The sequence below is a fragment of the Molossus molossus genome, unplaced genomic scaffold (assembly GCF_014108415.1).
Source record: "Molossus molossus isolate mMolMol1 unplaced genomic scaffold, mMolMol1.p scaffold_m16_p_4, whole genome shotgun sequence".
Lineage (NCBI taxonomy): Eukaryota > Metazoa > Chordata > Mammalia > Chiroptera > Molossidae > Molossus > Molossus molossus.
Window position 1 is genome coordinate 4,258,691 of NW_023425377.1, and position 22,692 is coordinate 4,281,382.

At 41.8% G+C, this 22,692-nt stretch overlaps 1 protein-coding gene and 1 non-coding gene across 2 annotated transcripts in view; one reads left to right on the plus strand and one right to left on the minus strand.

The window, feature by feature from the left end:
- The window catches only part of SIMC1 (SUMO interacting motifs containing 1), a 46,188-nt gene extending 24,812 nt beyond the window's left edge, over nt 1–21,376 (minus strand). Inside the window, exons 1-2 of the mRNA XM_036239746.1 lie at nt 21,248–21,376; nt 1,131–2,720 (exon numbers count right to left, since the gene is read on the minus strand). Of these exons, the coding sequence (XP_036095639.1) occupies nt 1,131–2,720; nt 21,248–21,376 (1,719 nt within the window). The remainder of the gene's footprint in view (nt 1–1,130; nt 2,721–21,247) is intronic.
- LOC118616636 lies at nt 12,365–12,467 on the plus strand. The gene has a single exon (XR_004956624.1). It is a non-coding gene; the product is annotated as a U6 spliceosomal RNA (small nuclear RNA).
- Nucleotides 21,377–22,692: the final 1,316 nt, after the last annotated feature.

Below are 22,692 nucleotides of genomic sequence, written 5' to 3' on the forward strand. Positions count from 1 at the left end.
TAAAAAGCACTGCAGCCTTGACTACTTTCTTTCAAGTCCCCACATTGCCCTTGATAATGAACAGACTATCACCAGCCCAAGGCAAACCCACAGGAACAAAGAGAATGAATGGGCTAGTGGTTGGGATAGTCATTCAGAAGAAGACAAACATATTAGAAGATATAACAACAATCAAAATGAGAGAAAACAATTCACTCTCTAAGGCCAAATTAAGGCGAGTGCTTAACATGCTAAGCTGAATCACTGAAGATGAATGTACCTTGTGATTTCTTGAGCTACTTCAAGCCAGCCTTCTTAATGGTGGGAATGTAGTTATGGATAATGAGAAAATAGATTCACACTCTGGGACTTAGCTACAATTTTTTGTTTTTAATCCTCACCTAAGGACATGTTTCCATTGATTTTAGAGAGAGAGGAAGGGAGAGGGAGAGAGAGAGACATAGGTGTGAGAGAGAAATATCAATTGGTTGCCCCCTATAGGGCTCCAATCTGCAACCTGGGCATGTGTCCTGACTGGGAATTGAACCCACAACCTTTTGCTGTATGGGATAATGCTCCAACCAACTGAGCCACACCAGCAAGGGCAAAAACAATGTTTTTTTCTTACACATCTGGTTTAGTTCTCATACATCAATGAAGACCAATGGGAAGTAGCATTCCCACTAAAATCTTAAAATTGAATTTCCTCCCCAAATGTCAGAGACTAATAATTTTGGAGGCACTGAAGTATCAAGAGTATTATTATTTCTGTGATATGGAAGCTGTAATAAGGGCATCATAGGAGTTGAAGAGAAGTATTTGATGAAGGCCTATGATGAGCCAGACGTAACAGGCACTGTACTATTTTATCTCATTTAATGATCCTGTGAGGTAGGTTCTTATCTCCATTTCACAGACAGGAAAGCTAAGGCTCAGAAAAGCAGACTTCTACAGTGCCAGTTTTAAGTGTGAGGCTGAAATTTAAACCCGAATCTGACTCTACACTAAATGGTTCCACAAGTGGGGAAAGTTAAAAATGTCAAGTTCCTATTGGACATGTTCTCTCATGTGTGGAATCCTGTTAGCATACTAACTTATGCTAGGCGTGTATAAAGGACATCTACTTCCTAGGGGAAGATAGGTTAGCTCACCTCTCTTATGTCTTTATCAGGTATTAGTGTCTGGAAGAAGAGGTGATGCACCGGAGGTCGTAAGAAATACTTCAGCCTATGCAGGCATGGTCTGTTGTTCAACACACCTGGGGGTGTTCGCGCTTGTACCTGGGCAGGCCCAGGGTTGGCAGGCTCTGACACTGATATCTCCTTTCTGGCTGGAGTTTCTGTGACAGAGAGCCAGGGGACTTTCTCTAAGGAAGTTGTAGACTGTGGAGACTGCGGGCTGAGAGAGCAGTTTGGAGAGGATGGAGCTGAGACATCCATAGGAGTGTCACAGTTCTGTACATCATGTGGGGGAGAGTCAGGCCTGTCTCCCGGCAAGTGTGGTATGTCTCCAGGTGACTGCGGTGCACCACTTGGTGACTGCAGCATGTCTCTTGGTGACTGTGGTGCACCTCTTAGTGACTGCGGTACACTTCTTAGTGACTGAGGTTCGTCTCTTGATGACTGTGGTCCATCTCGCAATGACTGTGACATGTCTGCTGAGGACTGTGGCACATCTGGTGACTGTGGCATGTCTCCCAGTGACTGTAGCATGTCTGGCGGGTATGCCACATCTTGTGGATAGGATATGTTTTGAGGTGGGCCTGGTACACCTTGAGGTCGGCCCAGACCGTCTTGAGGTGGGTAGAGTGAGTCTTGAGATGTGCTTGGTGACTGTTGAGGATGCCATGATGAGTCTTGAGGTGGACATAGTAAGTGTTGAAGATGCCATGATGAGTCTTGAGGTGGGTTTGGTGAGTGTTGAGGATGCCATGATGAGTCCTGAGGTGGGCATCGTAAGTGTTGAGGATGCCATGATGAGTCCTGAGGTGGGCATGGTAAATGTTGAGGATGCCATGATGAATCCTGAGGTGGGCTTGGTATATTTTGCTGAGGGCATGGCATATTCTGAGGGCATGGCACTTCTTGAGGCAGGTTAGGCAAAGCTTGTAGTTGGCACTGCATGGTTTGTGATGGGCACGACAAGGCTCGTGGTGGGCATGAGGAGGCTCGTGGTGGACATGGTGAGGCTCGTAGTGGACTTGGCAAGGTTCGCAGTGGGCATGGCAAGGCTTGAGATGGGCAAGGTGCATCTTGCTGTGGGCATGGCAAGGGCGCCCTCTGATTGCTGCTGTTACCATTATTGCTTATTGGGGAGAGGGAGTGAACATCTGAAGATAGCTCTAGGCTGGACGAGAAGCTGAAGTCATCTTTGAATGTGGTTGAGCTACAGTTCGGCTCTGTTGTATTAACCGAGTCCCCACTGATGGACGTAGGGGGTTGGGGGCCTTCAAATACGGTTTCCTCCAAGAGGTCCAAATCCACAGGATCACTGTTAATGATTCTCCGTGCTGCAGGCCAAGAGCTTCTGTCCACCCGCCTTTCCATCACCTCTTTGCTGGAGAGGCTGGCACATGTTTGAAGATTTGTTGACTCCTTCTGGGAAGGAGCAACAGGTTCGAGAGTCAAGTCAAGAGTGGCAATAGGTCTGTTTTCTTCTTCAGTTCTTGTCAGGTCAATCACACAGATTCCATTGCGATCCTTTGGCCTTGGTCTGGTTTCTCTGGTTAAGTCAATGAAGTCCTGTTGAAGGATTAGGAGAAGATAAAGGGTCAAGTAGGGAGTCTCAGCTTTATCTAAGAAGACAAATCTTAGCTTTTAAGGAAAAGCATATTTTACCTTTTCACTTCACTGATAATCTATAAATATTATATAACACAAACATCAATTTATTCCCTTTGGTCAAAATTTTACTGTCAATGCTGTCAATTTCTATACCTTCTTAATTTATCCAAATGCCACATGAACATAACTGAGGGCACAGTGGGAAATGTTTTTTGATCCAAGGTGGGTAGGGAAGTCATAGGTAAAATTTCAACCTTAAGTCATAAACTAAAAAGCAACCTTTGTTTGGAAAAGCAAATACACAGGATAAGCTAAAACAAACTACAGAAAAAGAGAAGCTAATATAAGAGATTCTACTATGTGCTAAGAACATGTTGAGTGCGTTCACGGGTCTTTAACTTTTAAAATGACCCTATCAGATAAGCATTATCATCTCCATTATGCAGGTGGGGAAACTGAAATTCAGAGACATTAGGTTATTTACCTAAGGATTATCCAGCTGAGTAGAAGAGACAAACATGCAAACCCAGGTTTGTTACCCTCTTTCCCTGTTAGGGCCCAGGAATGTACAACTTCGTTCAATATATAGTAAGCCTAGAGTCAGATATGGAGGATAATACAACAAAGGGTTATAAAATTATTAGGCAGTTCACAAAGCCTGATGATGCCAGCCAGAGGTACTAGAATCAACCTCTGTGCCATGAGCCTGGAACAATATTGATCTCCCTCCCGGGTGTCTTCTCACCTGACTGGGTACCTTGCCACTGGTATGTTGGGTACTAATTGCTGGGCTACCACAGCTACCATGCTATTTAATAGACGTAATGGTCACCACTGTTAATGGCACCAAAGCAGGCGCAGGATTCTGGGTGGGTCAAGTGAGAAGTTGGCGTGCACCTCATCCTGGAATAGGGATAGTTTGGTGACACCAAATCCCTCTTTCCTAAGAGGCAGCTAAACAGCATCACTGCCTTTGGTGGTTCTCTGCTGCTAGCTGAACTCAACATAAGTAGCTTCAAGGCCACAAAGGGTCTGAATTCATCTCTTCTTCCATCGCCAACTTCTGAAGTACAACATTACTATGTCTCTCCCACCTAAAACCCACCAAATAAGCTACAAACTAAAGGACAAATGCCTTAGTAAGACACACAAGGTCCTTCATAGTAAGGCCTGAATTTAGCCTCTCCTTGACTACTGACCCTCCTCCTCACATGTTCAAATCACACAGAACTACTACAGATCCCCAAATGTGCCATGCTTCCTCGGTTATCTTTATCTTTGTTTATGTTTGCTTATGTTCTTTCTTTTGCCCAGAATGACTATGATCCCCTTGGTTGTTGGGAAATTTCTTGTGTTTCAAGACTCAGCATAGATATCACCATGTGAAATCCCTCCAGCCCACTTCTTGTCATATTAATCACGTCCTCTCTCATATCCTGATTGCATCTGTATAAACCTCTTTCTTTAGCCCAAATAATTTAATTTAAAAAAATGTTTTTTCTTTATTGATTTTAGAGAGAGAAGAAGGTGTGGGGGGGAGAAACATTGATGAGAGAGAACATTGACTGGCTGCCTGCATGGCCCCCACTGGGGATTGGGCCCACAACCTGGGCATGTGCCCTGACCAGGAATTGAACTGGCGACCTCTTGGTGCATGGGTCAATGCTTAACACTAGCTGGACTTAACTTCTGATTATATTAAAAATGGAAAGAAATTATTGTCATTTTTCTAATTATTCATTGCTAGTATATAGAAATACTATTGATTTTATCCCTGTATCCTCCAACCTTGCTAATAGTTCAAGTAATTATTTTTTGTAGATCTTTTAGGGTTTTCCACATGAACAATCACGTTATCCAAAGAAGTTTTACTCTTCCTTTCCAATCTGTATGTTTACTTATTTTTCTTGCATATTGCAATGGCTAAGGCATCCAGTTATAATTCTCAATAGAAATGCTGAAAGCAGACATTCTTGCCTTGTTCTTGAACCTAGAGGAAAGAATTTCAGACTTTCATCATCAAGTACAATGTTAGCTATGGAGTTTTCACAGAAGCCCCATATCAGATTGAGGGCATTTCCTGTTTATCCTAGTTTTTTGAGAGTTTTCATTGGGACTGGTTGTTAAATTTTGTCAAATGCCTTTTCTGTACAACAGAGATGATCATTATTTTTTTCTTTGCCCTATTAATAGCAAAATTTATATGCATTGATTAATCCTGGAGAAAAAACCACTTGGTTATAATGTATTATTCTTTTTGTATATTGTTGGGTTTAATGTATCATGTTGTATTAAGAATTTTTGTAGTTTTCTATTCTTGTCATTTATTTTACTAGTTTTGCTATCATAATAAAATTGGCCTTATAAAATGACTTGGGAACTATTCCCAGCCCCCTCTATACTGAAAGGCTGTGTTGGATTGAAAGTTTGATAAACATCACCAGTGTAGCTATCTGGGCCTATAATGTGCTTTGTAGGAATGCTTTGTTTGTTTGGCTTTAAATATATTTTTATTGATTTTTTTAGAGAGAGAGGAAGGGAGAGAGAGATGGAAACATCGATCAGCTGCCTCCTGCATGCATCCCACTGGGGATCGAGCCCGCAAACCCAGGCATGTGCCCTGTCAGGGAATCAAACCAGGACCTCTCAGTCCATGGAACGATGCTAAATCCACTAAGCCACACCGGCCAGTGTAGGAATGTTTTAAATTACATTTTCAATATTTTAGTAAACATTTATTCTTTCTTCTTGTGCTAGTTTTGTGACTTGTGGAATTTGTTCATTTCATGTAACTTGTCAAATTTAGGAGCATAAAATAGTTCACAGTAGTCCCTTATTATCTCTTTAATTCTATACTCTGTATAAATTTATTCCCAATTCCTTTTTAAAAAAATTCCCAATATTGGTAACTTGTAACCTTTGCATTTTTGTCCCTGATCAGTCTAGCTAGAAGTTTATCAATTTTATTGATCCTTTCAAAGAACCAGGTTTTTAATCTGTTTTCTATTTCATTTATTTCTGTTATTATTATTTCCTTCCTTTTATTTACTGTGGATTTAATTTGCTGTTCTTTTTCTAGCTTCCTAATGTAGAGACTTAGATAACTGATTTTCAACCTCTTTCTTTTCTAACATTACAAATAAAAGCTAAACATTTCCCTGTAAGTACTGCTTCATTCCACAATTTTTAATATGTAGTCAGTATCATGTAGTTCAAATTTACGTTTATTATGATCAGAAAACAAACCCTGTAAGATTTCAATCTTTTGAAATACATTGACTTGTTTTATATCCTAACACATCACCTACCTTGCTGAATGTTCCTTGGGCACTTGAAAAAAAAAAGTGTATTTTGCAGCTTTTGGATATATTCTATAAATGCCAATTAGGTCTTGTTTGTTGACAGTATGTTTTAGATCTTTGATTTCTTTATTTTAGGGATATCCATTTGTGCTATCAATTACTGACAGAAGTATAGTAAAGTGTCCAACTATGATTGTGGCTTTAACTATTGCTCCCTTTAGTTCAGTTAATTTTTTAAAATTGATTTTAGAGAGAGAGGAAAGGAGAGAGAAGAAAGGAGGTGGGGGAGGAGAGAGAAAGGGAAGAGAGAAAGATAGATCTGTTGTTCCACTAATTTATGCATTCATTGGTTGATCCTGTATGTGCCCTGACCAGGATCAAACCCACAACCTTGGCAAATAGGGACAATGTGCTAACCAATTGAACTACCCAGCCAGAGCTAGTTCAGTTAGTTTTGTTTCATGTATTTCGAAACTGCAGTCGTGGGGTGGAGTGCCAACTGTCTTTTCAATAATGGCCTAATGATGTACTAAGAATAGAGAACATGACACCACCTCCTCCCCACTCCCAGGCTAAGAGAAATTTATTTAGTTTTATAAACAAGTCAGACCAATCTTTAGAATTTTGGAAAATTTAAAAGTTGCATTAGAACATCAGAATTGGAAGGATTCTACAGATCCTCCTTTCATTGCTACATTACACAAGTCAAGCTTCACGCATCCTCGGGATTAATATAGTAAGTACTTAATATGGCATAGATGCATCTTTCTTGGGGATTTGTTTCCAAAGTAAGCCAATAAGATAAACAAAATGCCTACTCAAAATTACTCTTAAACAGAAGCCAGCAAAAAGGGGCTTTCAAAGGCCAAAACTGGGGCTATTTGAGCACAAAATAAATAGCAAATCAAATAGTGCTGGAGCAATTGGACATCTATAGGCAAAAAACATGAATCTTGACCTAAATCTCATACCTTAGGCCAAAATTAACTCTAAACAGATTATAGACTTAGATATAAAACATAAAACTTTTAGGAAAAAGAAACAGGAGAAAAATCTTTGGGCTCTAGGGCCAGGCAAAGAGTTTTTAGACAACACTAAAAGCACTGTCTATAGAATAAAAAATGATTAAATAAGACCCCACTAAAATTACAAACTTCTGCTTTATGAAAGCCTGTGAAGAGGATGAAAAGACATACTACAGACTGGAAGAAAATATTTGTAGGCCACATATCCCACAAAGGACTAGTAACTAGAATTACAAAGAACCCTAATAACTCAACAGTAAAAAAACAAAGTTCAATTATAAAATGGGCAAAAGATAAGAATAGACATTTAATTGAAGAAGATAGATGACAAATCAAAAGATGAAAAGATGTCCAACATTATTAGCCATTAGGGAAATGCAAATTAAAACCATAACATCACTAACCATATCAGAATAACTAAAATAAAAATAGTGACAATACTAAATGCTGGTGAGGATGCAGAGGACCTGGATCACTCCTATATTGCCAATGAGACTAAAATGGTATAGCCACTTGTTTGGCAGTTTCTTGAAAACTAAATGTACAACTACCATAGGATCTAGCGATGACACTCTGGGCTATTTACACTAGAGAAATGAAAACTATTCACACAAACATGTGTATATGAACGTTCACAGCAGCTTTATTTGTAATAGCCCAGAACTGGGATTATCCCAGATGTCCTTCAACAGGTGAATGGTTAAACAGACTGTGGTGGTACATACATATGATTGAATATTATTCAACAAAAAGGAATGAACTACTGATACACATAAGTTGGTTTAATCTTCTAGGAAATATGCTGAGTGAAAAAGCCAGTCCCCAAAGGTTACATACTACATTATTGCATTTAAATAACATTTAATGAAGGCCAGAGTAGTGGTTGCCAGGGGTTAGGGATGTGGGCGGGGTGATGGTGGTGGAGGGAGGAAGGTAGGTGTGGTTATATAAGGGTAATATGAAGAATCCTTATGGTATTGGATCTGTTCAGTGATAAAACTGTAGAACTTAATATACACACTCAAAAGAATACAAGTAAAATAGGGGAAGTCTGGATAATATAAGCAGATTGTATCAATATCAGTATCCAGGATGTGATATTACACTACAAATTAGCAAACTGTTACCAATGGAGGAAACTAGGCAAGTGTATAGGAATCTCTCTGTATTATTTTCTATAACTGCATATCAACCTCTAATTATCGCAATGAAAATAAATTGTAGTAGAAATTATTATATAAAATTAAATTCTATTCAATTAAAAATCTAGAATAAATAACTATGTAGAATAGCAAGCTACCAAACTTACTCAAGAAATAATAGAAAGGCTGGTAGACCAATAATCACAGAAAAAATATTAAAATTAAAATCAAAGATCTACCTCTCAAAAAAAAAAACCTCCACTAAACCTAAATAGTCTCAATTTATATTGGTTTAATAAATAAATATAGCTTTATTTTTTTTTTAATAAAAAACATAGAGAGGGTTTAAAAAATAATTAAAATGGTATAAAGGTAGAAGGTAAACAATTTCTTTCTGACCCCAGCACCCTCCCCAGAAAACAATCACTGTTACCTACTTCTTGTGTTCAGATGGCTTCTTAAAAACAAATTCTACAAAACTTAGAGAAACAGATAATGTTATTTATCCTATTCAAGATAACTGTAAAAGGCATATACGCTTCCTGTTTCATTTTGGAAACCTCACATAGTACTTACAACAAAATGTGATCAAAAGAAAAGGAAAATCAGTAGGTGCTCCGCGTTTGCCCTGGATGACCCTGCCGTATACCTGTTGTCCTGGTGTCCTTATTATCAGCACTCCCTTTCACTCTCAACTGCCTCAGTGTGTATAACAAATAATGTCATCCTAATTACTGACCAGTATCCTCTCTAAAACATTAGCAACTCAACTGCAGTAACTTTTTATTTTTTAAAATATTTTTCTTGTTATTGATTTTAGAGAGAGAGGGAGAGAGAGATAGAAATATCAGTGAGAGAGAACATCTATCAGCTGCCTCCCGCACAGCCTCCACTGGGGATCGGTCCACAACCTGGGCCTGTGCCCTGACCAGGAATTGAACCAGCGACCTCTTGGTGCATGGGTTGACACTCAACCACTAAGCCACACCAACCGGGCAACTGTAGTAATTTTTTGTTGCTGTTTTTTTTGGTACGTGCCCCTAGTGGAAACCGAAACCCAGGACTCTGGTCTGCAGGCTGATGCTCCAACCACTGAGCCAAACCGGCCAGGGCTGCAGTAATTTTTAAAAAAGAGTTCCATTTCTGATCATAAGGACTAACTAGATACTCTAATATATCAACTTAATAAAAGCTAGAATTCATGTATAAGTGTAAAAACATGGGAGAAGATACAACAAAGAAAAATGAACAAAAGGAAAGCCAGTGTAGCTATATTAATATCAAATAAAATAGATTTCAAAGAAAATAGTATTACTAGAGATAAAGAGGGCCACTGCACAATAAAAGATTTATTTCATCAAGATATAATAATTTAAAATCTGTATGCCTAAAACAAAGCAAAGGAACTAGGCTAAAGAAGGCAGAAATGAATAACAGAAATGAATAAAAGGACAAACAGTAGAGAGGAGCAGCAATGTCAAGTTTGTTCTTAAAAGACTGTTAATAGCCTTGGCCAGGTGGCTCAGTTGGTAGGAGGGTCATCCCATACACCAAAAGGTTTGTAGGTTCAATTCCTGACCAGGAATTGTGGGTTTGATCCCCGTTGGGGCACATACAGGAGGGAGGTGGACACCAAACTTCACGGGGACAGAAGCTCCTTCACTCAGGACCCTTCTGGACCTTGCCCCTTCTGGTGGTTCCTTTACATCCTTTATAATAAACTATAATAGTAAAGTGTTTTCCTGAGTTCTGTGAACCATTATAGCCAATTATAGAACTTTGAGAGAGGGTCATGGGAACCCCTGATTTGTAGCCAAGTTTGACAGAAGTGTGGGTAACTTGGGAACCCGTTAATTACTACTGGCATCTGAAGTGGGGTGGAGGGTAGTCTTATGGGACTGAGCTCTTAACCTGTGGGTTCTTCGCTAACTCCAGGTGCTGTCACAATTGAATTAAATTGTAGTACACCTAGTTGGTATCCAGAAAGTTGGAGACTTGGTTGGTGTGGGGAAAAATTCTCTATACATTTGATGTCAGTAAAAAAAAAATGTTTTCTTGCCCTGGCCAGTTTGGCTCAGTGGTTAGAGCGTCGGCCTGCGGTCCTGAGAGACCCGGGTTCGGTTTCCGCTAAGGGCACGTACCTCGGTTGCAGTTTGTCCCCGGCCCTGGTCGGTTGTGCGGGTGGCAGCCACTCGATGTGTCCCTTCACATCGATGTTTCTCTCTCTCTGTTCCTCTCTCTCCCTCCCACTCTACCTGAACAAAAAATGGAAAAATGTCCTCGGGTGAGGATTAAAAAAAAACAAAAAACTGTTTTCTTTTATACTGTTCAAAAATAGGCAAAAGTAAACTACACTATTTAGATACACACATCAAGTAGTAAACTAGAGAGAACAGCAAGTGATTACTACGGAAATCAGGAAGCAGTGGGGAGGTAGGAGGATAGCTGAAAATGAGGAAGTATTTCCTTTGCCTCTATTTTTTGTTAAGAATTGGTATAATTTCTTCTTTAAATGTATAACAGAATACACCAGTGAATCCATCTGGGCCAGGCGCTTTCTGATTTTGAAGGATATTAATTATTGATTAAATTTCTTTAATAGATATAGGTCTATTCAGATCGTCTATTCATAGAACTTTTATTACAAAACATTTAAAATGTTAAAAGTGTTGGTTCTCTTCTAATTAATTTATAAATCTAATAAATTCTAAATAAAATTCCAATGGCCTTCACAAAGGACAGTATGTCCATAACAGTGACATATATTAAAATTATAAGTATATATGTCTTTAACTCCAAAATTCTACTGTAAGAAACTTGTCCTACAGACATATTTTTATGAAGAGTTCATCACATCATAATCTGAAACCCAAAAGAAATATTAAATAAGAGACTGGTTAAATAAATAGTTTATTTCTAACATTAGAGAAGTCGCAGCTGATAAAATATTTATTGAGTGAATATTTGTGCCAGCCACCATGTTATGCACTGGGAATACCATTGTGAGCAAAATGGACAATAGTTGGAATGAGATACTAATATTTTTTTTAATGCCCAAAATATATTAAGTCGTTTTAAAAAGTCAGTATGGGCCTCAGTGGTTGACCCATGCACCAAGAGGTCGCCAGTTTGATTACCAGTCAGGGCACATGCCCAGGTTGTGGGCCAGATCCCCAGTGGGGGGCATGCAGGAGGTGGCCAATCTATGTTCTCTCTCATCGATGTTTTTATCTCTCTCTCTGTCTCCCTTCCTCTCTCTCTAAAATCAATCAAGGGAAAAAAATTTTTTAAGTCAGTATAATTCCATTGCAGGAAAAATTAGACATTTATATATTTTTGTGTACATACACAGAACACTTCCAGAACAATACAGAAAAAATGTTAGTTTTCTTTGGAGAGTGGCAATGGACAGTGATGGATAGGGATGGGTTCTTATTGATACCCCGAATTATTTTCCTGTTTATAATTTTAAAATAATTTTATAGCCCTAGCTGGTTTGGCTCAACAGTTAGAGCATCGGCCCACAGACCAGAGTCAGGTTCGATTCCGGTCAAGGGCACATACCTCAGTTACCTCAGCTGTGGTTCGGTCCCTGGCCCTGGTTGGGTTGTGCGGGAGGCAACCAATAGATGTGTCTCTCTTGCAATGATGTCTCTCTCTCTGTCTCTCTCTCCTTCCCACCGTCCCTCCCTCCCACTCTGTCTGAGAATAGATGGAAAAATATTCTCAGGTGAGAATTAAAAAATAAATAAATAGAATAATTTTTATAATATAAAATGGGGTAATTTTATTTTTCAAACTATATGATTATGGACCTTTTAAAAAAACAAACAAACAGATAATCCTTTGAAGGGTACAGGGTTTCCTTTTAGAGTGAAAATGTTCTAAAATTAGATAGTGGTGGTGGTTGCACAACTCAGGGAATTTTATGGGTGAATTTTATGTATGGTATGGAATTATATCTTACTAAAGCTTTTAATGAAAGATGGGAAGTCATCTTCAGCCTTAAGGGAAACTGACCTTGATTTAAGATCCAAATTATTTTGACATGTTGTTTTAAATGCAAAATGTAGGTGAATTTCGCTTTCTATTCTATGGCATATCTGCATATTTAGTTCCAAAAAATTAGCCTGGTGCTCCCTTTGGCAGCACATATACGAAACTGGAACGACAGGGAGATTATCATGGCCCCTGTGCAAGAATGACATGGAAATTCGGGAAGTATCCTGAGCCCCGAGTGGGCATCAGGGACTTCACGCTGGGCTTTGGAGAGGTCGTTCCAAAGGCTCAGTCTGGGTTTGTGCCCAGGCTCTCCAGGACTCCCACCTGATCTTAAACAAAAAAAATTAGCCCGGGATAGATGCATGTTTATCCCTGGGCTCTTCCATCACAGAGGGCATTTTGACATAACTGTAACATAACTTATCAGGAGGAAAGGATTCCTTAGAAAACTAACAGTGAGAATTCTGTTTCTCACCCTGGCCAGTTTAGCAGTTAGAGTGTCGACCTGTAGACCAAACAGTCTTGGGTTCGATTCTAGTCAAGGACACGTACCTTGGTTGTGGCTCAGTCCCTGGCCCTAGTCAGGGTTGTGTGGGAGGCAACCAGTCAATGTGTCTCTCACCTCTCTCTCTCTCTCTCTCTCTCTCTCCCTCCCTCCCTCCCTCCCACTCTATCTGAAGATAAATGGAAAAAAATATCCTCGGGTGAGGATTAAAAAAAAAGAATTCTGTTGCTCCTTAAATAATAGTTACTGAGCACCTACTATATTTGAGGCATTAAACTAGTTGCTGGGAATTCTGAGAATATTGCTGTGTATAGCAATGAACTTACCATTTCAGAAAAGAGGTTGAGAAAGATAAAGTGATTTTTAAAAATATTTTAAATTATGTACATGACAGGGTTTTAAAAAGTAATTTTTAGATTAAAAAACCCTGGTGGTCTATTCTTATAAAACACACACATTTAAAAAAACAGAATTATAGCCCTTGTCAGGTGGCTCTGTTAGTTGAAGCATTGTCCTGTACACCAAGAGGTTGTGGGTTCAATTCCCAGTCAGGGCACATGCCTAGATTGTGGGTTCAATCCCCGCTTGGGGTACATACAGGAGGCAACCAATCGATGTTTCTCTCTCACATCAATGTCTCTCTCATTCCCTTCCTTCCTCTCTCTCTTAAAAAAAAAAAAAAATCGATAAAAACATCCTCAGAAGAGAATTTAAAAAAAGATTTATATTTTACAACTTGCTTCCCCCCCCCCCCCAAACATTTATTTCTAGCATCCCTATAGGATGTTCTCTCTCTCTCTCTTTTTTTAATCCTCACCCGAGGACATTTTTCCTTTTTTTTTTTTGGTCCAGGTACAGTGGGAGGGAGAGAAAGGAACAGAGAGAGAGAGAGAGAGAGAGAGAGAGAGAGAGAAACATCGACGTGAAAGGAACACATCGAGTGGCTGCCACCCACATGACCAACCAGGGCCGGGGACAAACTGCAACCGAGGTACATGCCCTTAGCGGGAACCGAACCCGGGTCTCTCTGGACCGCAGGCCAATGCTCTAACCGCTGAGCCAAACTGGCCAGGGCTAGAGGATGTTCTCTTGAAAACCTGGTGAGAGGTTCACAAGTTCACCCCAGGATTTTCAAGATTGAGACTAGTGGTGGTAAACCCGCTCTACCAGTTAGCACCTGGTTGAACCTTCCTCAGTTGCCTCATCTATCAAAAAGGGATAATAACAGTATTTGCCTTGTGGGGCTGCAAGAAAGATAACATGAGTTAATCCATTCAAAGGACATAACATAGTGTGTGACATGAATGCCACTTTTCTTACTATGTGATACTCACCATAATTAATGTGTTCAACCTTGTGTCATTCAGAATCAAAACACTAGCTCCTTGATAAGAAAGACTCAGGACCCAAAGTCTAACTGCCCAGAAGAAAACCTCATAAAATGAAAGTTATACTATGCTTCTAATTAGGAAGACAGTATTATAAAGATATTAATTCTCCTTTAATTAACTTACAAATCTAATGTAGTGGTTTTGAATTACAACAATTTTGCCCTCCAGGAGACATGCGGCAATGTCTGAAGACATTTTTGGTTGTGGCATCTAGTGGCAGCGGCCAAAGATACTGCTAAACATCTTCTCAGTACACATGACAGCTTCCCACAACAAAGAATTATTGGCCCAAAGAAACCCTGATCTACTGAAATCCTTGACAAAATGATTTTAATGTTCATTTGGAAGACTAAATGGGCATAATAGCCAAGAAATCTTGGGAGAAAAAAAAAGACAGAAAATTGATCTTCCAGATACCAAAAAATATTATCAAACCACACACACACACACACACACACAGAATTAAAAACCTCACAAAAATAAAACAGTAAAGTTCAGGCATTGAGAATAGACAAATCAATGAAATGTAACAGAAACTGATATAAGCGTATAAAACAGTGTGTATCAAATAAGTGGAGAAAAGATAATTATTGAAGAAACTATTCCTGGATAATTGATCAATATCATATGTGATTAACGATATACATTCTAATATCCAGAATGATTTCCCCATACATCTACAATCAGGATGCACTTTATAGTTATCGTGTACATTTGTGTGGAAGTTCCTTTCTTCTTGAAAAGCTGTTCTTAGATTGACAAGTCTTCGATTCGGTGCTGTCTCAGAAATAAGTCAATACCATCTATGGTAAATGTCAGGCATACTTCATGCCATATAAAACATTTCAGATTAATAAAGAACTAATTGTTAAAATGAGATGGCAAAATAAACAGGAAAATAATATCAGGACAGGAAAGAGTTTTCTAAACATAAAGCAAAGAAAAAAGATGTACAAACACATACACGAAAACGTTATGTTTTATTAAGTAAAATATCATACACTATAGATTTCTAAATTTAGTGTAATCCCAATTTTAAAAGTACAAATTATTTGGAAGTTGACAAAATGATTTTAAAGTCTTTTGAAAGAATAAACATGCAAAACTAGCCAGAAATTTTCTAAAAAAGGAGAGTAAAGAAGCATTTCCTCTACTTTTTATTGAAACTGCATGTAGCAAGGCCAGAATAGAGGGTCCACAAATAGACCCAAAAATATATAAAATTTTACCATTTAATAAAGGTAATATTCAAACCATGGGTAAAAAAAGATAATTCAACAAATGATGTTGGGACACTAGGTAACCATCTGGAGAGAATAATATTAGATTACCATTTTATCCCTTTTTTGAAACTAATTCCAGGTAGATTAATGAATTAATTAAATGTAAAGAATATTTTTATAACCTTAAGAGTGAAGAAAGCTTTTCTAACCATGACAACAAAGACAGAAACCAAATAATGGAAAAGAGTTACAGAACTGACTGCTTTAAAATTTGTAACTCCTGTGCCTGACCGTAGTGGCTTGGTGGTTGACTTCATCCTGTGCATTGAAAGGTTGCCAGTTCGATTCCCAGTCAGGAAACATACCTGGGTTGTGGGTTTGATCCCCAGTAGGGGCACATACGGAAGGCAATCAATTAATGCGTCTTCCTCACATCCCTCTCTCTCTCCCCCTTCCTCTCCCTAAGCATGTCCTCAGTTGAGGATTAAACAATATATACATATAACTCCTGTAAAGAAAACCAAAAGAAATCAAAAGTTGAAGGGAAAATGTTAACATGTATGACACAGGGGCTGTTATTAGTCTTTCAGTACAAATTACTACAAACTGACTGGCTTAAAACAACAGTAATTCATCTCAGTCTGGAAGCTTAGAAGTCCAAAACCAAGGTGTCTGCAAGGCCATGCATGCTCTCTTAAAGGCTCACTGGAGAATCTGTTCCATGCCTTTTAGCTTCTGGTATCGCCAGCAGTCCTTAATTTGTAGCTACTGCATAACTCCCATCTTTGCTTCCATCATCACATAGTGTTCTTCCTCTGTCTTCACATTGTCTTAAAAAGGCACCAGTCATATTGGACTAAGGGTCCACCCTACTCCATATGACTTTATCTTCACTGATTACATCTGCAATGACCCTATTTCCAAATAAGGTCACGTTCTGTAGTCTAATATGTAAGTAATATTGACATCCTGGTAAGAAAAAACAACACCCCAATAGGATAGGAAAAGGCAATTCACACATACAATAAACATGCACAAAGATAACCACCTCTGCTGCCCACTGAGCACACTCTCTGACCTCTAGCCTTACTAGCTGCTCCTCTGCTCCTTGCCTTCACCTGGGCTAGGCACTGTGGCCCTAGGGCTAGACCCAGGATGTTCTTCCTCTCATAAAGTCTCAGCCTAGATGATCTCATCCAAATCGCTACAGCCTATGTGCCAATAACACCAAATTTGTGTCCCTTGTGAGAACTGCCTCCCTGATCTCCAAACTCAGTACAAACATCACATTTGGCATCTCCAGTTGGCTAACCCACAGGCGTCTTACATTTAACACCTTCAAAATAAAAGTCTTGAATCTTTCCTCCAACTCTTTCCTCCCATGTCTTCTTCATTTCAATGTATGACACCAGCATGCATCCAGTTGCTAAGGCCCAAACCAAGGCATCACTCTTGATTCTTCCCTTTCCCTCATTATCCACATCCAAGTGATCAGGACCTGTTGATTTTACTTCCTAAATGTCTACTGCATCCCTCCGGTCTCTGAGCCTCCAACACCACTCTAGTCTAAGCTACAGTAGTATCTGATCTAGACTACTGCAGACAGCCTGACCTCTGTGGTTCCACTTTTGTCCCCTTAGCTGAATATACTTCTGGCTTGCTTGGGACAGTTCTAGTTTTTATCTGTTGCTTGATAACCTGTCCAGCTAACACCCCCTTTCATTTGCAAAAGCATTCCCCATTTGGATGATAAATTATACAGTCATCTTACATTATAGTCTTTTTGTCTCACAATAGCTAGTCACCTTTTAAAAATGTAAATCAGATCATGTCATTCCCCTGCTTAAAATCTTCAAATATGTCTTATTACATAGAATAAAATCCAAATTCCTTCTGTGGTCTACAAGGCCTATGTAACCTAGCCCACCCTCTTCTCATCCTTTCCGACTCTGTCCTTCGACTACTACATTCCAGCCCCACTGGCCTTTCAATTCCTCCAATAAGTCATGACCATTCCCACTTTTAAGCCTTATTTTTGCTGCACCCTTTGCTCCTACCTCATTCCCCGAGATCTTCTCATAACAAGTAGGTTCTGTCATTGTGGTTTCAGATAAAATATTATCTCTTCAGAGAGGCATTCTTTGATAAAAAAATCTGATGTATCCAACCCCACCCAAGTTACTCTTTATTATATTGTTCACTTATTTGTGTATTGATTGTCTTTCAATAGGTCCATTGTTATTTTGTTCACCTCTGGTCCCCAGGGTCAAAGCATATGCTCAATAAGTATTTATTGAAAGAATGAATCATAACCAAAGGAAAAAAATTAAAACCATGATAGCTCACAGAATGTGGCTATCAAATCAGCAAAGATTAATAGAATGAAAAAGTCTTATTTTTCTTCCTAACACTCTATCACCCAATATTACATTTATGTGGTTGTTAACCGTTTGTCTCTCACTGATTACAATGAAATCTCCTTGAGGCAGGGACTTGGTTTTGTTCTATAGCTGTATCCTCAGCACCTATAAGAGCCTGGCATTCAACAAATATTTACTGAATGAACTGACAATATCTAGGGGTGAGTAGGTAGTGGAAGAAAGGGGTACGATGAGACTATAGTTGATGCACAATTTCTGTAGGGAATTCTGTAGGAAATATATGTAAAATGCCTTCAAAGGGGGGCATACCTTTTGACTTAGCAATCTCACATATAACAGGATCTTATCCTAACCAAACAAATGAAAAAGATACAAATATTATTTATGAGGGAATTCCTCACTGGGTTGTTTATAATAGAGAAAATTTAGAAAAAATTTATGGCTAGCATGCTAGCCATTAATAGGAGATTATATATATAATCTATACAATGAAATACACTAAAAATATTGGTAAAGATGTGTATTTATTAGTGTGGAAAGAGTTAAAAAGTACATTAATAGAAAAAGGCAAGCTATAAAAAAACACACATATATAGCAAGACTTCATTTTTGCAAAAACATGTATTGGGGGACATATGGGTATGTATGAGCATACATGCCCATTTACAGATCAAAGTTCAGACAGACATACATCAAAATGTTAACATTTGTTACCTTTGGAGAGTGAGATTATGGGCAATTTTAATTTTCTTCTTTATATACATTTCTAAATTTTTTTGTAATAGGTCAACCAAAATTAATCTACTATCTACACATGTTCTGTGTGGAAAAGACAAAGCAATAAAGATTATTGAAAACACAAACACACTTCATCAACTTAGTGATATTACCAAAGCCCAGGTAAAGAACCAGGAGTTCAGAAATATTAACTACAGGACTGGAGATAGCTTTCTGATTTGCTGAATTCAAGCACATTGCTTCCCCACTGTCAATATTGTAAAAAAGAAAAAAAAAAATTGTAAAACTTGTTTAATTCATTGCCTGCCAAGCTTGAGAAGGCCAGGCCTGGCTAAAAAACAATGCAGAGTGTAGCAAAAGCTCTCATTTATACTGGGCATTTTCCTTGCATTGCCTCATTACAAATCTTCTAATTGTCCTGCCAGGTAGGTATTGTTCCCAAGAGCAAAAGCTGCAAGACAGACGGAATTGGCCGAAGTTCATACAGCTGCTATGTTGGGGTCTTGATTTGCAGAGGTCTCTCTGACCTCAGGGCCTTCAGAAAAAGCTAGACAAAGGCTCTTGAGGCTTTATAATCTTACAAGACTCCCAATGCCTCTGATCTTACATGGTTATCCTACTGCCCTTATCTAAATGACAAGAGAGATGAAAGGAGAAAAGCTTGGAGTTTTTAGACAGCTGCAGTAAAACTATCTAGAGAAGCAAGATTTAAGTTGGGTGTAATTCGGCCAGTGTGGCTCAGTGTTGAGCATCGACCCATGCACCTGGAGGTTGCCAGGTTCTATTCCTGTTCAGGGCTCATGCCCAGGTTGTGGGCCTAATCCCCAGGGGGGGGGGGGGCATGCAGGAGGCAGCCAATTGATGTTCTCTCTCATCGATGTTTCCATCTCTCTCTCCCTCAAATCAATTAAAAAAAATTTTTTTAAATAATAATAAAATAAATCGGGTGTAACTCTCTGAAAGTTGCCCTCCATGTCTCTTCAACTCAATAGGCTCAAGAGTAAACACCTGGTTGGATGGTCACAGGATGGGAGCAGTATGAGAGTAAGCCCATGTATGTGTGTGAAGGGCCACAACAGACACAACAAACTGGTATAAGGATGCCATCTGTACACTTGAAGGAAGCTGGACTAGGATGAGGCAAGAGGGATAATACTTGGAACAAAAGGAAGTGGGTAGGAAGGACCAAGCTCCCGGGAGATGGAGAGAAGGGGGGGGGGGGGGCAGTAGGAAAGAGCAACCAGGAAGAAAGGCAGCTGTGAATTATTCTGCAGTATTTTTTTCCTTCCACTTTTCCCCTCTCTCTATCTTTTCCGTGATGATCTTAGGCCTTTGGGTGCTTTCTATCTGGATTATTACCAAATCTCTCCCTTCTGCCTGTTCTTGGAGATCAGTTTCCCTGAGTGGGACACATCCATGTACATTTCCCATCAGCACTTTAAACCCAGTAGGTCCACACTGCATGCAGCACCCGCTCCACGCCAAGCCTGCTCCTGCTCTTGAACTCCCTCTCCCTTACCAAACATCCACCTGCTCTCTCCCCCATTCCTTTAACCACCATGTCACCCAACAAATACTTTTTGTGGATCCATTATGTCCCCCCGTCTGCCACAGTGCTCGGTACGTCCATTCGCCTACCAAGTTGGATCACTTCTACCTTGAAAATCTCATCTGTCATCTCTTCTCAAGTCTTGACTGAGATTTACGGAGAAACCCTCTCGCTTGAATCGTGGCAACACAGCACCGTGTGAATTCCTGGGGCCCAGAGGGGCACACACGGAGGCGGAGGGGTCAGACTGGCTGGGAAGCGGCCTGAAGGCGCAGAGGCTCGGCTAGGCTAGAAGGAGTGTTTGCGTAGGAAGAGAGGCGGTTTCCTTCAACGGTATGTTACAGATCTATAAAGTAACACGAGGGTCCCCTCTTTCGTCTCTGGGCTGGGAGGATCGTCGCGGGTCTGAGGCTGACAATCTGCTAGAAAGCCTGTCCACCTCCGGCCCCGTGCGGACTCAGGAGCCACTTGTGGAATACATCACGTTCTACGAGAGGGACCACGGGTGTCGTGGGCTCCAGGGGTCTCCCCGCCCCCAAGACATCGGGCCCATCGCCGGGGTCCAATAGATATCCGTGGAGGGTTCCAGAAAGGCAGGGACCGGAGACGTTTGATTCACCGTCTCGGGAAGGACAAAGACTACGGAGACTCCGGGGAAAGAAGTAGTGCAAGGTCCCTCTCTCCTCCTCTAGGGCTCGGCTAAGCGACTAAACCAGCCTCCCGCACACCACAGCCGGGCCCCCGCGCCCGCCAGGCCCTGGAGCGGCGCCACCAGCGGCCCAGGCCCGCGGTGCCCGCCCTCCCACCGTCGCTCCAGCCCCGGCGCCACCCGCGGCCGCCCCGCAAGCCAAACAATCAACGCTCCCGCGCGCCGGCCTCGGGGTGGGGACTCCCCGCAGGAACCCCCGGCCCCATGAGCGCCCAGCCCCCACCCCGCCGGGGCCCGGAGGGAGCCACGGCCGGCCTGACCGCCCCCTGCGGTGGGACGTCGCCCATGTGCTCCGCCGCCCTCTCCAGCCTGCGGCCGCTCGGGCTCCAGCGCGCAGCCCGGAGGCCCGGCCGCCCGGCCCCGGCCCGCCGCGCTCCTCGGGGCCCGGAAGGCTGCGAAGCGGGAAGCGGCTGCAGCTGCGAGGCGCCACCGGGCGGGCGGCGGCGGGGACGCCGGGGACAGCGGGCGGGCGGGCGGTCGCGGAGCGGCGCTGCGGCCGCGGCGGCTCGACCACTCACCACGGTCCGGCGGGGCAGCGCGCTGGGGGTCCGCGACAGGGCCCGGCGGAGCCTCCGCGCTCGGCCCGAGCGGGTCCCCTCGGAGCTCTCGGAGCCGCTGTCGTCCGAGATCACGATGAAGTCCTCCATGGCTGCGGGTCCCGGCCGAGCCGGCGCGCGGGCGACCGGCGACCCAGGCCGCGCTGGCGGCGGCGACTTCGGTTCCCTCTGCTGAGGAGACGGCAGCCGCGGCGGCGACAACCCTGGCCATCACCTCGCCGGCCCCGCCCCTTCCCGCCCAAGCCCCGCCCCTTCCCGCCCCTCTCGTCCCGAGTCCGCTCCCAGCCCCGCCCCCTTGGGCCCCGCCCCCCAGGCCGCGGGCCGCGGGCTGTCGGCAGTCCCCCGCCCGGTCAAGGCCGCGGTCACTGTGCTTGTCGATGGCACTCGTCCTCCCTCACCGAACAGAAGGAAGAAGAGAGAAAAGTCAAGTTGCAGCCGGTCTGGGCCGGTGTTGAGGGCGGGCGTTGGGACTGCGACTGCGAGTGGCTTCCCCAGCTGCTTTAGCTGACTCAAGTGTGAAGTGAGGTGTGGACAGGCCTGTGGCTGAGCTGGAGGGGTCCCTCCAGGGTGGGGGACCGGCCCCAACAGATGGGGGAGAGGGCTCCCGACTGACTGGGGGTGGGGGACCCGGCTTCGGGCTGAGCCCAGGGGACTAGGGGGGAGAGAGGCCCCAATTCTCTGTGCACATGTGCAAGTCCATCTGTAAGAAAAATGCGTAGAAGTTTAATTTCTGGGTCAAAGGCGATGTTTCCCTAGTTGTTTCAATAAACGATGCCAAATTACTCTCCTAAATTGTACCAATTTGCAGCTTCATCAACAATCCATGTCACCCAGAGATTTAAACGGTGAGGTTTGGAGACTTGTTCAGTTGGTAGTAGGATCAGAAACTGAAAAAAAAAATGCACAAAGAGAAGCCATGAGGTAGTAGACTCTATGAATAATTAGATGTTATGAATGAGCAAGGTTATAAAGATGAAAAAGATATACCCAGTACAGGGAGAAACGGTAGGTAATTGGTTGTAAGGCGGGATCATTAAAATCAAGATAGGATCTGTTACAATAAATGTGGGGTATTGACAAAATCCTGCCTGTTAGAACTAGGTGAGATCTATTAACAGATCAAAATGAAAATGTATTTATTAGAATGGAGATCAGTTAGTATCAGGTGTTATCTAAGCCCTGTCTCTTGCTGTGATTGTCAAACTTTTTTGTTTTTGTTAATCCTCACCTGAGGATATTTTTTCCATTGATTTTTAGAGAGAGTGGAAGGGAGAGGGAGTGATGAGAGAGAAACACTAATTGGTTGCCTCCCAAACAAGCCCTCACTGGGGCAGGGATCGAACCTCCAACCCAGGTACATGCCCTTGACTGGGAATCGAACCCGAAACCCTTCCGTGCAGGGCCGA